This window comes from Tasmannia lanceolata, unplaced genomic scaffold, assembly GCF_043159265.1.
Source record: "Tasmannia lanceolata isolate RefF3 unplaced genomic scaffold, GAP_Taslan_0.1 ptg000015l, whole genome shotgun sequence".
Taxonomy (NCBI): Eukaryota; Viridiplantae; Streptophyta; class Magnoliopsida; order Canellales; family Winteraceae; genus Tasmannia; species Tasmannia lanceolata.
Genome location: NW_027518692.1, coordinates 57,801,717 through 57,818,436, shown reverse-complemented (window position 1 = coordinate 57,818,436; position 16,720 = coordinate 57,801,717). Strand labels below are relative to the sequence as shown.

Sequence of the window (16,720 nt, the reverse complement as noted above, 5' to 3'; positions counted from 1 at the left end):
TTGAGAATCGATTGTGAGACCCAAACTGATTGTTAGACTCAAAATTAAAAATAAATTTGAGTCCAATAATCAATCAGCTCAGGACTCACAATTGTTTCTCAAAATCCAAAACAGGGCCGCTCTTACATTTCCGCCGTGATTAAGTGCCTCGCTTGAACTCACTCCATTCACTTTCCCATGAATGACTAAGATAATGTCATCCATTCTGGGAATGGTGGCGACACATGAAATCGACTCCTCAATATTGAGGGCATTTGTGGTTTTGTCTTTGCTTTATGTCGAAATAAAAGCTTCATTCCAATATCCAATGGAAAATTGTTACGTGACCAAAATGGGTCCCCGCTTGGCTGAAACAAATCAATTTAGATTTCTATTATTTTTATATTTGTTTTCTAGTTGTTTAGGATAAGTAGGAGTCTTATTGATAAGTATTAGCTAGATTAGAGATCATTTATAAATAACATGTACGCATCCTTTTTCGTGGAATGAAGAAAATTGTTCTAGAAAAATGTCTTGTGCACAAACGAGGACGGATGCTTCCCTCGAAGTGGATCAAGAGGTTGATCTTCCCTCTAAGAAGATCAAATCCATTGTGAACCGATTTGGGTTCGTAACAAGTGGTATCAGACATTCTGTGAGATTTTGGATTCCGTGCATGAAGATTTTTAAAAGCTCAAAGCATCTTTTTCAAAAAGATGGAAGAGCAACAACGATTTGCAGAAGGTTTGGACGAAATCAGTATAATGATCGAGGAATTGCTCAATGATGAAGAAAAGCATAATGATGTTTTCGTCAAGAAAGCTGCAAGAATTGATGGCGACAAGGCTGAGTTAGTTGAATACATTACCAAAGAGCAAATTGATTTCATTCAACTATTAGATCGTCCTATCATTTTGATGCAACGCCATGAAAAATCGCATTTCTTTAGAACTTGGATCACATCGGATTTTGAAGGCGGGGTTCGAAGGATCACGGTCTCTAATCTTGAAGAACAGGAAAGGCTAATATCAGCTATGTCCAATAGGACTTGGGATCGTGGTGGACTAAATTGTTCTCTCGAATAATCCAACCTTGGGGACAAGGTTGATTCCAAGGGGGGTGGAATGTTACGTGACCAAATGGGTATTTTTAGATTTGTTTTCTAGTTGTTTAGGATAAGTAGGAGTCTCATTGATAAGTGTTAGCTAGATTAGAGATCTTTTATAAATAACATGTAGGCATCCTTTTTTGTGCAATGAAGAAAATTGTTCTAGAGAGTGTCTTATGCACAAAGGAGGACGGATCCTTCCTTCGAAGTGGATCAAGAGGCCGATCTTCCCTCTGAGAAGATCAAATCCGTTGCGAATCGATTTGTGTTCGTAACAAAAATGATACAAGAACCTATTAAGGTCAATTAGCTTTAAATGGAAGAGTATCCATGAATGTTGCAGCATTCGCAGCATTAAGTCATGTATAAATTGACAAAACTTGCAAAATTATTCTAAAATACATATTATGGAGATTATAATATCCTTATTATCAGGGTCTATGTGTCACAATATGGAGCATGACAAGTGGGTATCATAGGGTCCGACGTGGATGCCAATTTTTTCGCACTCGTAGCATGTTAAGGGCACTTGCGGTTGAACTTGCAGCTCAGCTTTCTTCTTCTCTTCAGGCTTCTTTTCGTCGGGTTTCTTCTGCCCGCCACCTGCATCTGGTTTCGGGGGAGGAGGCGGGGGGCCGATGGTCATGACTTCAACGGATTTGTTGGTTTTCCTCGTCTCTACGATTATTTTGTAAGGGTCTACATCACCTGTGACTGTTAATGTGTTCTTAGCAGCATCAAGTTCGATTTTATCTATGCCTGCCAAGATGAACAAATGAGGAACTTGAATGGTTTTTCCCTTTTTTCAGTAATAATAATAATAATAATAATAATAATAATAATAATAATAATAATAATAATAATCGGAATGATAGATGCAATGGCTCCCTTGCATAAAGAGCTGGAAAAGGGCCCTTGATTGGATCCACATCATTTTCAATAACCTTTTAAAATCAGGTGAGGAAGTAAATTCGGTTGTACTTAATGACGTGGATCCAATCAAGGGCTCTTTTCCGGCTTTTTATGCTAGGGCGCCCTTGCAATACTAACAATAATCTGAATATTATAAACCTCTACGTGAAATACTCAATAAGTTGTTCATTCTACGTGACCCATGATGGGCATTTGGGACATAATGGAAAGAAAGGAAGGAAAAAAGAAGGCATAAATGCAAAAATAACAATTATGGAAAACAATGACATCAACTTCTATTGGGGTTATTTTTTTTTCCCTTTTCTTTCGAGCTCATTTTATCCATTAATTATCAGCTAAATTCCCAGATAACTTTGTAAATTCTATAAAAAGGGAAAAAGGCTAATCAAACAGGAAATTCAAGCTAAAATCTTGAAAACCCACAAGAAGATAAAAGTCCAATTAGTGGAAAATATTTGGAAATTTTCATGATACACATAGTAAGAAAAGAAAATGTTAAACACTTACATAAACAGAAATATTTAATTGCTCAATCGGGTTGTGACTTATCAGTAAGCAGTTGTTCTTACCTTCTAGTCCTGATACCGCTTTCAAGAGCTTCTTCTTGCATTTTTGGCAAGAGATGTCAACCTTCAACACAGTCCTTTGCACCATGGAAGAGCTTTTTCTTCAACCTCGGAGCTGAGAACCATGGAACATGTTTAGATTTCTAATGGGTCTAATGCAAATTTCTTTAAGGGATCTTTGGGTTGTTCACCTTTTTAAGAATCTTTTTCAACCATGAAGCTAGCTGGTGTCATTTCTTATTGTATTGTCTTGTTCTTGAAAGGAATAATATGTTATTATATCAAGCTGACCTATGTTTTTTTTTTCTTGTATTTAATTGATTATACCAATGCAATAGTGATCGTTGAAATCGTCATGGCGGCAAATAGTGTGTGATATGGCATATGGTTTCCCTTATGCCGTCCTCATGGCGCGCTATGTATCCAAAATTTTCTTACATAATCTTTTTCTTTAAATATCAATCTAAAAAGAAAACATGTCTAGGAAGACCAACACATCTCTCTACAAATCATTGAAGTGGATTGAAGTGGGAAGACGTAAGTAGATTATGCATTTTTCTTTTTAGTAATGAAAATTTGGTAGGGGACAGGCTAAACCCTTAGCTTACCCACCCAATTAAGAAATATGGGACATCATCTAAAAGATTGCAAAGACTTTTTATCACTCATGGCCTGTTTTGTTTATCCAAAAGTGGTGTAAAGGAAAATCTTTTTCAAGTTTCCACCGCGCTTAATTTCTACCTTTTCATTTAGAAAGGAAAACACTTATTTTTTGTCATGAAGTTTACGACTTAAAACACTGGATGGAAAATTTTGGCAACATCTAGGGGAAGAACTTATAACCTAAAATTTTGGCCGGAAGTCCTAGTTATAAAGACCCGTAAACCCTAAACCCTAAACAAGGTGTTAAGCTCCCTGAAAGGACTAAAAGTCAGATAAGCGAAGAAGACACTGAGGAGTCAAGCGATGTTTTGTTTTTTTGTCTAAAATCACGTAAAATTAGTGGTAGGAATAATCTGTCTTAAGTAGGGGAAGGCCATGAGGCTTGGGGTTCAATGAACCCTAAACCTCATGACACTACCCAATCATTTGATAAAATTAGTTAGGGTTCAATGAACCCTAATTAAGTTTACATGAACCCTATACCACCTCATGACACTACCCAATCACCCTATACCTCGAGGAGCTAGCTTAGGGTTCAATGAAGCTAAACCTCGAGGCAAAACCAATCATGTGATAAAATTAATTTGACTTCCTCCTTTATCGATTCTAGTTTCAGGTGGTGCATAATTTGCATCACTAGACCTCATTGAGTTCTTAGTTCATTATTGTTCTTCCATGCACGCTCAATAAAGTACAGGTTAATACACAAGAAATGACCTAAATAAAAATGAACTGCCTAATGGAAGATTGCGACCGCAATCCCTAGGCTGCAAATGTCCGACAACTTAGTTTCACTATAGTTTTGGATTTTCATTGATTACCACCTATCCTAAGGCCAATTGAACAATTATTTTAAAAGCAAGGCTATTACTTAGACACCGGAATCACCATACGGGAATGGTGGCTAACACCTTCCATTCCCAAGCCTACCTGATCTATAGCGATATAGATAGTGAATCCAGAGGGTCACATACGGGTCCTAGGCTCCATACCCTAGGTGACAGCTCTAGTCAAACCCCCAGAGGTTCCTATTGAAACTTCATGGTGTGGATCGTCCTATCCATCCGTTAATATTAATTAATGGACAGATCGCCCTTCAAAAGGAAAGTGCAAAATCCCTTGAAAAATATCACTGCGCGAAATATAAGAAAACCGATAAAAAATCTGAAAAGGGACCATCACCGCAAAGAGCAGAGAGAGAAGCGGGCTCGAAAAGCATTCGCAGAGCGGCGCGCGTGAGCGAGGGAGCCCACAGAGGCGACTCTACCGGGGAAGCCTAACTCTACAGTAATTGTCCTTTTTATTAAGGAGAGAATTCTTTTTCTTTCATCAATAAAATCCAAGGTGCCTTCCTAGATAAATTTCAGGGTAAAAAAATAATTAAGGAGAGAATTGTAAAAATGGGAGAAAGGAATAAAAAGATAAAAAATTAAAAAAATAGAAATTATGACTCCAAGATCTATTGCTTTGCACCCTTCGAAAATGTCCTAGGAGCACACTAGGAGCCATAATGCACACACTTAGTCCCTATACCGCGGATAGAGTCCCTGCATATGGACGCGAGCACTGCACACGGGATATTTCTAACCGCCAACCTCGTACCGATGGGTATATGAAACGAGCTTCTCTCTGGTGCCACTCTAACCGGACATTAGTACATCTCTTAAAATGGGCCGTTTGGGAGGTATACCGGAGCGTACCGCATCCAGGGAATCCCCTGGCATTTCTACATTACCCTCGTGCATATGAAGGCCTCACTCTAGGGGGAACTGCCTTATATATTCTAGGGAAATGATTTCAGTGCTACCATGTTTTGATAAAGAGAGAATTTATATGATGGGTGGCCGTGAGAACACGTGAAGTCTAAAAAAGTAAGTACAGCCCATTTTTTATATGATCTGAACCGTTCATCTGTTTGGGCACAACGTAAATAGGTTGTGCCCCAAAAATCATTTCCATAGGGTGATCCTAAACCCTCCGATCTGAACTGAGCTGAATATGGAGATTTCCACAAATCATTTATGGAATCTTCTGCAGATCGGAGGGTTAGGATCATCCTATGGAAATTATTTTTTGGGCACAACCTATTTACGTTGTGCCCAAACAGATGAACGGTTTGGATCATTAAAAAAAGTGGGCCGTACCTAATTTTTTTAGACTTCACGTGTTCTCACGGCCACCCATCGTATAAATTCTCTGATAAAGATGCGTGGTGCATCTTGTCGTTCAGTATTTAAAGGCTTGTAAAAGCTTTTTGATACCTGTAATATTCTTCTGACAGCAGTTAAAATATTAGCTTTAAGATGCTTGGCGCATCATTATCAAATCATGGTAGTGCTCAAATAATTTCCTATGTAGAAAATATGACGGACAAAGGTCCGATCAAAATCCACAATCTAAAGCAAGATATAACAAACCACACAATGACAACCACAAAGAACACACAATTTTTACGTGGTTCGGCAAAGCCAACGTCCACGAGCGATCCAAGAGAAATATTCCACTAATCAAGAAGTAAAGGTTACAAAAGGTTCTTCAATCAATCTAACACTTGATCAAATCCCAAACCCTTCCCTTGTAATCCTTATACGAAATCCCTTCTTGATTTCCTCTCTTGTAGTGCGCATAAGAGAAAATCCGTTGCCAATCTTCTCCTTCTCTTTCAAACTAGAGAACAAAGAGAATCATTTAGAGAAAACCTTAGAAGCCCCTTTTGTGATCCTTGTTAGAAGCCCCTTTTGTGATCGTTGTTTTCTCTCTCTCCAAGAGCACCCAAAACCATCTCCAAGAGTGACAAACCCTAGCTATTCTTCTCTTCTTGCAAAGACATGTGAGAGTGGGAGAGTTTTTCAAAAAAAAAGAAAAAAAAAACACTTTCTATTTTGGCTACAAAGCCAATACTCGCTTTCCCCAAATCACACAACTCATATGTCCGTGGCTTGGGAAATAAGGCAACTTTCCAACATCCCATATTCCATAGCACTCAATGCCAAAATCGCTAGAATAGAAGTACGTAGTCGGGGCTCACAGGTCTCTTTCCCGTGAAAAGGGAAGAAAAAGCCACCTTAGGTATCTTTAGCCCCTTCATCCTCATCCTCATTAGATCATTCTCTGGTCGGTGGTAATTGCATCATAATCTTCATTATGAAATCGTAACCTCATCAGATTAGGTCACAAAACTGAGGAATAAGGTCACAAATTCCACGAGACCAATCCCTTATAAGATAGGCCGAATCTCTCACTTCTCTCACTGTTCCCTTATAATCTCTGGTGCTCATACCTCCCCCATGCCATTGTCGACAATGTGTGGGCCAAGAAGTTTGAACAGTTGGCTCAAGATTTCACCATGATCAAGGAACACGATTCCAAATTAAGGACTAGACTCAGATGAATTCTCATTGTTTCCGAATTGACACAACATGATACCCCTTACACCTCAAAATACTCATCCGACTCCTCAGACGTCATGGGTTGCAATCGAGTCTACTCATCAAAACATCGGCTCAACCCATCAAAAGATCAGGCTGAGCCCGACTTTTGTCGATTCTCACCCAATGATCACGTGACCTTTATGTATGTGAGATTTTATATGGTGCAAGCCCTTATAGTCCCGTATTTTTCAAAATGAACTGTACGGATCACGCAATGGATGATCCAAATCGTACATGTGATGGGCCACAACGTAAATAGGTTTTTCCCCAAAAATCATTTCCGTAGGATGATCCTAGCCCTCTGATCTATAGAGGAACTGCATATTATGGAAACCTCTATAGATCAGAGGGCTAGGATCATCTTTCCGGTTTCTTTCCACCTACCAAAACTAAAGTATCTTTTTTTTTTGTGGGGAGATGAAATATTCACCCTCTTTTCTTCCCTGGCCCACCCCCTTGTAGTGTAAAAAGAGTAGTTGTAAATCCACTCGACGCATGTGGCCCAGGGAACGAACGGGAGCGTACACATCACTTTCCTTTTGTTGCCATAGTCTACGAGAACAATGTACGACTCGTATGGGAGGTGGAGCACATGATACAAATGGTCCATGCGGGGCTAGAGTTTTGTAATCTATCGTGGAAATGTCTCTGGTCACAATATTGTGGTCCTTACCTCTGCAAGGCCTATCAAGTGGATGGTTCCGAGCAATCAAATGTGGAACCCACTCTGTCTTAATTATTTAGTGCAAACGTGAAACGTGAGGCTGTAAACAAGACGAACGCAGAGGTAAGGACTACAATAATGTGACCAGAGACATTCCACGATAGAGTGTAAAACTCTAGCCCCGCATGGACCATTTGTTGATCCATGTGCTCCACCTCCCATACGAGTCGTACATTGTTCTCGTAGACTATGGCAACAAAAGGAAAGTGACATGTACGCTCCCGTTCCTTCCCTGGGCCACATGCGTCGAGTGGATTTACAACTATTCTTTTTACACTACAAGGGGGTGGGCCAGGGAAGAAAAGAGGGTGAATATTTCATCTCCCCACAAAAAAAAAGAAGGATACTTTAGTTTTGGTAGGTGGAAAGAAACCGGAAAGATGATCCTAGCCTTCCGATCTATGAAGGTTTCCATAATATGCAGTTCCTATATAGATCAGAGAGCTAGGATCATCCTATGGAAATGATTTTTGGGGAAAAAACTTAGTTGGTGTGCCTTGTCCGGGTATACGTAAATAGGTTTTTCCCCAAAAATCGTACATGTGATGGGCCACAACGTAAATAGGTTTTCACGTACCTTGTCGGGGTACCTTGTCCGGGTCCCTTACTAAGTTTTTCACGTACCTTTTTAAACAAGCATCAAACACGGGTGATTCTTCAAAATCAGGTGGGAAAAAGACCCTGATATCCTTCTGACATCAACATAAATCTCATTTTTCATTACTGCCCATTAAATGACGCGCTTCACAAGGCTTCTTTTGGTTCGTTTGAATGTATATTTGAACCCACAGAACCTTGGGTTCGTTTCTATCTTGGCCATTGGAAATAACTAGAGACGGATGGATGCTTGACACGTGTTGAAAAATCTTTTGGAACGCTGGTGCCTCTATACACATCCGGTTTGGTTTCGATTTGAAATCTTTCTTTGAATCCAGAGTCCCTTGGGTTCTTTTAAATCTTAGCCGTCGCCAATATGCATAGACGGTTGGATCCACGACACGTGGGAATCAATATGGAACGGTGACTGTCTTCTAATAATACTGCCTCTATGTATGAGATTCCGCCGGCGTACACTCCTTTTCCGCTTACACCCTATTTCTGTTGGCGTACCCCTTAATATTCCGGTGGCGTTCTCTAGAATCCGGCGGCACACTCTAAAATCCGGTGGCGTAATCAATATATTTGGAACACATGTTTGAACCCAGAACATCCGGCAGCGTACTCAATATTCCGGCGGCGCACCCCCTATTTCCACTGGCGTACCCCTTGATATTCCGACGACGTTCTCTAGAATCCGGTGGGGTACTCTAGAATCTGGGGGCGTATTCGATATTTCGACGGCGTACTCGATATGTTTGGAACACATGTTTGAACCCAGAAAATCCGGCAGCGTACTAGATATTCCGGTGGCGTACTCTAAAATCCAGCGGTGTGCACCCTATCTCCACTGGTGTACCCCTTGATATTCCGGTGGCGTAGTCGATATGTTTGGAACACATGTTTGAACCCAGAAAATCCGACAGCATACTCGATATTCCGGCGGCGTACTTGATATCTTTGAACGATGGGGGTTTCTTGAATCTGGCAGCGTATATGATATCCTGGCAGCGTACTCAAGAATCCGGCGGCATTCTAACCCAAAAGAGACGTGAGAAATAATAAAATGTTCAATAACGTCGCCGTTCTAAGTCAAAAGAGACGTTAGCCTTTATTATCCAAAAGATACGCATGCACTCCATAAAAAGTGGGCAACTTCAATACTTTTTGATGATAATGATTGACGTTCTCATCCATCGGGAGGGCAACATACGAGGACTCTGTCAGAAGGGTATTGGGGTCTTTTTCCCACCCCTTTTTGAAGAATCACCCGTGTTTAATTCTTGTTTTAAAAGGTACCCGAAATCCATAATTGCTCGAAGCTATGGTACGCATTCCGTACTTTTCTCCACAAAAAGTAAGATTTGCATATCCAAAAAATGAATGCAACGTGGAATAATGTGGAAAGAAGCAATGATATTTTTGCCGACAAACCTCGTACAACACTACATCAATGGAACCCACAGTGGCTCTTCGGCATAAAGTCACGGGTTTGCTCCCCGTTGACGAGTGTTTGAATCCCGCCCTGACTTACCTGATACACGTGGTGATGCGTGTATCCGTAGGGAAAAAAAACTACATCAATGATAAATGTGTTTTAGGTATCTCGTGGGGGAGTTTTTATATGGTGCAGCAGTGCACTTTGTAGGATGGGGACTGAGATTCTCTCTTTACCAAGAAAGAGGAAGTCGGTAACCAAGAATTTTCCGACCAGAAAAAGGGATAATCTAAATACGAGAGAGGCAAAAAACTCTCGGTCCTTCTACATGAAAGATAAATGTGTTTTGGATATCTCGTGGGGACTGAGATTCTCTCTTTACCAAGAAAGAGGAAGTCGATAACCAAGATTTTTCAACCGGAAAAAGGGATAATTGGCATAAAGCCGTTAAATATGAGAGGCGAAAAACTCTCGGTCGTTCCATTTATAGGGTCAAAGCGAGTTTTCCAAAGTAAATTCTGGATTCCGAGGAGCACAATTTTAGGTGGAAATTTTCACTACTTTCCATGTAAAAATGTACGTAACATTTGTTTTGTGTTGTAAAAATGAACATAAAAGAAAATTTACGTCCATTTTTACGTAGAAAGAAACAGAGCTGTAGGCTCGGTCTTTCAAAGTAAAGTGGACGTAAACTTTGTTGGGCGATGATATTTTCACTCCCCCTGCAATACGTGCACGCTCCCCTTATAACGTGATTTGACATGAAAAGTGGGTAACTTTAACGCTTTTTGACATCAAATCACGTTATATGGGGAGCGTGCGCGTAATGCAGGGGGAGTGAAAATATCATCTCCCAATTTGTTTTATGTTCATTTTTATGACATAAAAAAAATTTTGCATCCATTTTTTACATTGAACGGAGCATTAAGGCAAAACTTCCTATGCGGAGAAGATTGACATGAAGACGGCTTACCACATAAAAAAGGATATTGCTAAAAGTATAAAAAGGATGCTTACTTATATGAGGATTTTGAAACCCTACCAAAATGGTTGATCGTCTTTGAAATAGGCAGACCATAAGAAGGAAGAAGGAAAGCCAAGAAAAAGGGATTGAAGTCCTCGTAAGGGGTTCGAGGTAAGCCCGTATTCCCCTCTGATTCTATAGTGGATTTCTCTTGGAGTTGTCCTGTGGTTTTTTCCATCATGTTACAGGGCTTTTCATGTAAAATCTGTTGTGCTCTTGTTTGTGCTTGGTGATTTGCCTTTGTTTGCTTTGTGGGGTGTTTTTTTTGCTAGTTTCTTTGTTCATTAACAAAATGAGGTACTCTATTGCAGTGTTTAAAAACTCCTTAACTCGACAATGAACTCGCCCGAGTTGACTCCTTTTTACCTTGGCCGCGTTCCGCGTTGCACCACATCCGCATTCCGCATTTTATCCTACAGAGTCAATAAACTCCTTTGACTCTCCCGAGTTAATATCGCGTCAACCGCGTTCTTGGCCTTGTCAACCGCATTCTTGGCCATGTCTGCGCCGAGTCGACAAATATTCTTCCTTGCCACGTTCCGTGTCACATCTGCGTTTTTAAACACTACTCTATTGTGACACGTGAACAAAAAAAAAAACACTAATAAGAGAGCATGCCTCCCACAAATGCACAAAAAAAAAGTGAAAATGGTCATATTGATCGGTCATTTTCACCGGGTCTTTATTTTAAGCCTCCCGTTTTAGGAGTATTATCCATAATAACGCATATGAATTTTTTCAAACGATCATTGTTTTCGGAGCAATGATAGATGCAAGGGAGCCCTTGCATAAAGAGCCGGAAAAGGGCGCTTGATTGGTTCCACATCATTAATTGTAACCGACATCTATCATTCCTCTTGTTTTTGTTACAGGAACAAACTTTGGGGTTTCCCTCTATAAATACCTACTTGAAGGCTATGTTTTTTTTTTATAGGCTATCTTCTTCTCTAGTTGCAGGAGGCCCTTGCCATGGAAGTTCAACAAGTTCTTCACATGAATGGGGGAGAGGGAAAAACCAGTTATGCTAATAATTCAACACTACAGGTCTCTCTCTCTCTCTCTCTCTCTCTCTCTCCTAATGGTCTTCTACATGATTTGATTATGCCAATTTTTTTTCATTTTTTTACAGAGAACGGCAATAACCAAAGTGAGGCCTATTGTAGAAGAAGTTATATTGGATCTTTATTGTACCTCCTTCCCTAAGAAGTTGAGCATTGCAGATTTGGGTTGTTCTTCAGGACCCAACACCCTCTTTGTGATGTCTCATATTATAGATACTATCGAGAAGAAATGTCGACAGTTGGGCCATCCATTGCCGGAGTTCCAGATGTTCTTGAACGACCTTCCAGGGAATGATTTTAACACTATTTTCAGATACATGCTACCAAGTTTCTATGAGAAAATTAATGAAGAGAAAGGGGTCGGTTTGGAGCAGTGCTTCTTGGCAGGAGTGGCTGGTTCCTTTTATGGGAGGCTTTTCCCAAGCAAAAGTCTACACTTTATTCATTCTTCTAATAGTCTCCATTGGCTCTCTCAGGTCAGTACTTTCACCCACTCAGCTGTCACTCAGCTACATATTATTTTTGTTCCAAGAAGTAATAAAATTCTCGAAATAATTGAAAGATACTTCTGAAAAAAGTAAATTTTTTGATGCCCTGTTTTAAAATTTAAAAATTGCAAAACATTTCGAAAATTCTTGCATTTTTTCAATTAAATGCAAATTTTCTATATTATGTTCTTCTTGTCCTCAAGACCATTTAAAAAATAATATATATATATATATATATATATATATATATATATATATATATATATATATATATAGTTTTTTTGGTGAGTAAGCTGGGGTTAGGCAGGACCCTGACCAGAGAAATATGTTAAAAAGAGAGATTATTTTTATGAAATTATGTTGTTGCTGCAAAGAAAATGAATTTTTTTGGAAATATATTCAGTTCCTCATCACAAATATAGAAATTTTCATATGGAAAGAGATTACAGTTGGGCTGAGGGAAGGAGACAGAGATCACTATTTAGAAACACTCATTAGGAAAGATTTGGTTTTCACAAATCCCCTAAAAATAGGAAATCTTCTCTTTATAAGAGTTGGGGATTTCTAAATTTTTGTGTTTTTTTCTAATGCCAAATAATGTGGCTGCAATGCACCACCTGTGAACGTTAATCACCACTCTCTTAGAGTCCTTGTTTATTTTTGTTATTTGTTTAAAGTTGGATGGTCATTAGGTAGTGGTTGAGTATATCTAGTTGATAGGACCCAGTTGCTAAGGATAGTTATCAAATTTCGGAAACCGAAACCAAACTGAATTTTACAAAAACCGAACCGAAACTGAACCGATTAAAAATTCGGTTATGCGGTTATAACCGAATAGTGATAGAAAAAGACAAAAAAAATCTATTTGGACCGTTTGATCGGAGGCCTATGATCAATCTATCAAAACAGTTTTGGGTGAAGATGGTGGACCTAATAATGGATCTAAAATGGTGGCCCTAATTAGTCGTGATAATTCTGGAAAACCAAATTTGTAATGGGCAAACCCCTATTAATAGCGGTAGGAGTGGAAAAAAATAATTGCAGGAAAATAAATTTCATGGGAAAAAGATGAATGATTTCAGAAAGCAACATGGTTATAGATAGACTACTAGTATGGTGAGCTCTACCATTTCAAAATATGAGTTGTAAAATGGTGGGCCCCAGTCCCCACCCATGCTATGCATGGATGTTAAATGATGGGCCTCACCGTATCAAAACATGTATTGTAAATGATCGACCCCCATGCATGCATCTGCTGTAAAAGTAATCCATCATAAAAAAAATTCCAGTGAAAATTTCCAATGGAAAAAGTCTTTCAATTGAAATTTCTTATGGAAAGAAACCGAATGACAAAGGAAAGAGACGTATGCATTATAGACACTTCACAAAGGAAACTCATGCATAAACATAAATTTAGGTACAAATAAACATTAATTTATGTACACTTGAATTTGTTCAAACTTCAAAGATCATAAATTTATGTAAGAAAGTTATGTTCTAAAGAGGACCTAATTTAAGCATTAAGACATGCCAGGTTCCTCAAGGGCTTCAAGACGAAATGGGCATCCCATTAAACAAGGGCAGAATTTACCTAGCAAAGACAAGCCCTCCCAGTGTATTCAAAGCATACTTCGCCCAATTTCAGAGAGATTTCTCTTTGTTTCTAAAGTCACGCTCGGAAGAAGTACCTGGTGATGGACGTATGGTCCTTATACTTTGTGGCAGAAGAAACTCGGATCCTTCTAGTAGTGAATGTTCTTCCCAATGGGAATTGCTGGCTCAAGCTCTCAATGACTTGGTCTCACAGGTAAAGGGTAACCATTTAATCCCCCCTTCTCTCTCATCTAAGCATGATTACATCTTCATATATTACTGTTTTCTATGTTCTGCTAATTACTTTTTTTCCAATTTAGGGAGCCATTGAGAAGGAGAAAGTGGATTCATTTAATCTACCATATTATGCACCTTCAATTCAAGAACTCGAGTCTACCGTCGAGAAAGAAGGATCCTTTAGTCTTGATCGATTCGAAGTAATTGATATTAATTGGGATGGTAGTGAAGATGACAATGAGGAAACATTTGAGTTTGATAAGTTGGCAAGTGCGCAAAACGTTTCAAAGTGTATAAGAGCTGTTTCGGAATCCATGCTTGCTAGTCAGTTTGGAGAAGTGACAATTGATGAGTTGTTCCGAAGATATGAGCAGAATGTTGTCGAGTATCAATCAAATGGGAAAGGAAAGTTTATCAATTTGGTCATTTGTATGACTAGAAAAGGATGAGAATCAATATGTAATTCTGCCTCCTTGAGAATAAACGATATGTAGTAGCTCTATATTTCGAAGTTGTGTATTCTGCCTCATCACTGATGATGTAAGTGCCGACACTATCTTCCATAAATGCAAAAAAAATATGGAGTTAAGATTAATGCAAGAATACCATTAATTACAAGCTGATGGTTTGTCTAGGTAAAAGCTGATCGGATGACTATGTGCACATTATATCATCATTCATCACCATGGCCTTACAAACACAATGAACCAAAAGTTGGGCTGCAACAGTACAAGCTTTAATGGGTCTTCTTGATCATGCTTCATATACATACACATCCATCCATCCAACCGTGTATTGTCTACCTATCCATCTATTTTCATGAACATATTCTTCCATTCACTCACATATCTGTCTGTATAGATGTACTAGTGGGTCCAACTGTGCGATGCACGATTTGGTAGTAAATTAAGATTGAAAATAAAATAAAATTTGATTAAAGAACAAATCAGATGGGTTGAAAGGGACGGTGAAAGAAAAAATCAGAATTTTAACACCTAAATAGGTTTAAATCAGTTTGGAATCAGAGATGAGACGGTGAAAAATAAATTGGAAATCCAATAACCAATTTCGCAATCACAACCCGTTCTCAAATTCATTAACAAAAAGGGCTTAAATCACCCCAACACCCTATATTACATTTTTAAAATATCTGAAAATCCTATCTTACTATAAAGAGGGTGAGCAGAGAAAAAGCCCAAACTCTATGATTTCTCTCAATACCAACGTGCTAAAACGGAAATGAATTCATAAAAGTGACATTTCCAAAAGGGGTTATCGTCATAAATACTTATTGTTAACATGTCACATGAAAATTTCAAAAGAGAAGCAAGAAAACTTACAGATTCATGCCTTGGTTAAACAGTACTATGGTTAGACTGCCCCAAAGAAATGAATAATAGATTAATTATAATTTCTTAAGAGAACAAAACGATGCAAAAATAAATTTTGAGATAAAAAGAGACACATGAGAAGCACATGATGGTACTGGCTTCCTTGATGGCATCGTATAGGTCAAGAACAACCCTCTGACTATTTTTCTCCACCATGATAAAGTGTTGGGAAGGCTAATTCTCATAAACAAATGCATCCCGATCAAAACCTACCACCATGTATGTAGGGATTACACAAACACAGATACGTTATCTAATATATAAGGGAATAACAAAATCTTGGAATAGGAAACTATTTTATTGAAATGACTTTATTCCATAAATAGTGGGATGTAAGCGTTAGTAAAGTGGCCATGAATTTGGGAATACCAAATGAAAGGAATACCAGACCAAAAAAACTTCTATATTTAAGGATGGTAAACGGCTTTGATGAGGTTAATTGTGTCCTTTCCAAAATTATCGAATTTGATTAGGGTAACTCAAATTTTAATAAGAGATTAATGGCTAAAATAAAGGAAGTGTTGCTATTTAAAGCCGTTACTTTCGAAAGCGAATAATATTTGGGATGGGAAAGGACATGTTAGGAAAAGAAAAAAATACTTCTAATTTCTTATTGCCACATTGGAATTTTATTGCCACGTAGATTTGAGGGAGGAAGGGGAGGACTGCCACATCAGCAGTGAACAGTAAACCTCCCTTCCTCTTTATTATATACTAGTAAAAAACCTGTGCGATGCACGGGCCGACAAAGAACGGTACGGACCACGTCATAGGTTGATCCAAACCGTCCATGTGATGGAACACAACGTACATAGGTTGTGCCCCAAAAATCATTTCCATAGGCTGATCCTAGCCCTCCAATCTATAGATGTTTCCATAATTCCTATTATCTTAAATCGGATGGTTAAGATCACCCTATAGTTTTTTAATTAAAAAACCATAAAGGAGGGGCGTAAGATCGAAATTATACGGCTTTAATGAGTGCCTTTGTTAAAAGCATAAAGGAGGGGTAGGATTGCAATTATATGATTCAATGGGTGCCTTTGTTAAAAGCATAAAGGAGGGGGGGTAGGATTGAAATTATATGAGTTGAATGGGCGCATTTGTTCAAAAAAGTCAAAAAATGTGGTGTAATTCTCACGTAATTTTCAAAAAAATCGAAAAAACTCTTCTCTTTTCACCCCCAGCTTATTGTATTAGATAGATTGATGCATTGTATGTGATGTATGTACATATGCATAAGCGCATATATACACTAACAGCAGTTCATGGGGAGGAAAGAACACATGGCATACCTTCTTCTCATAATGGAGATGTTCACCACTAGGATATTACCAAAACAAAAATAGTGAACACAGGACAAGATAATTTCAATATAAAGTTTATCCAAGTGGGATTTGCCAGCGTCCATCACAGAAGGCATTTCGCTGATGGTCTGTTGAATGTGAGAGCAGCCACAGCAGATTTTTTCATCATTCATGAGGTGG

At 38.7% G+C, this 16,720-nt stretch overlaps 2 protein-coding genes across 3 annotated transcripts; one reads left to right on the top strand and one right to left on the bottom strand.

The window, feature by feature from the left end:
• Positions 1 to 1,421: 1,421 nt before the first annotated feature.
• LOC143892446 (heavy metal-associated isoprenylated plant protein 43-like) lies at positions 1,422 to 2,790 on the bottom strand. Its single transcript, XM_077397067.1, has 2 exons — positions 2,590 to 2,790; positions 1,422 to 1,846 (listed from the first exon to the last, which is right to left on the bottom strand). Exons 1-2 carry the CDS (start codon positions 2,672 to 2,674, stop codon positions 1,533 to 1,535), a joined length of 399 nt encoding a protein of 132 aa, XP_077253182.1. The 5' UTR covers positions 2,675 to 2,790; the 3' UTR covers positions 1,422 to 1,532.
• Positions 2,791 to 11,155: 8,365 nt separating this feature from the next.
• Positions 11,156 to 14,437, top strand: LOC143846234 (putative jasmonic acid carboxyl methyltransferase 1). 2 transcript variants are annotated; one of them, XM_077354661.1, is made up of 5 exons: positions 11,156 to 11,297; positions 11,415 to 11,507; positions 11,593 to 12,000; positions 13,547 to 13,819; positions 13,926 to 14,437. In XM_077354661.1, the coding sequence occupies exons 2-5, from the start codon at positions 11,433 to 11,435 to the stop codon at positions 14,289 to 14,291; spliced, it is 1,122 nt and encodes a 373-aa protein (XP_077210776.1). In that variant the 5' UTR covers positions 11,156 to 11,297; positions 11,415 to 11,432; the 3' UTR covers positions 14,292 to 14,437. The 2 variants fall into 2 exon arrangements, with proteins under 2 accessions (XP_077210776.1, XP_077210775.1); XM_077354660.1 differs by having other exon boundaries at positions 11,199 to 11,297; positions 11,398 to 11,507.
• Positions 14,438 to 16,720: the final 2,283 nt, after the last annotated feature.

Bases quoted from the DNA above. Each gene is read 5' to 3' on its own strand.
- LOC143892446 (XM_077397067.1), bottom strand. From the start codon at position 2,674: ATGGTGCAAAGGACTGTGTTGAAGGTTGACATCTCTTGCCAAAAATGC. The intron at 1,847-2,589 runs GTAAGAACAACT...TCATCTTGGCAG, and splicing joins AGCGGTATCAGGACTAGAAG to GCATAGATAAAATCGAACTT.
- LOC143846234 (XM_077354661.1), top strand. From the start codon at position 11,433: ATGGAAGTTCAACAAGTTCTTCACATGAATGGGGGAGAGGGAAAAACC. The intron at 12,001-13,546 runs GTCAGTACTTTC...AAGACATGCCAG, and splicing joins GTCTCCATTGGCTCTCTCAG to GTTCCTCAAGGGCTTCAAGA. The intron at 13,820-13,925 runs GTAAAGGGTAAC...TTTCCAATTTAG, and splicing joins TCAATGACTTGGTCTCACAG to GGAGCCATTGAGAAGGAGAA.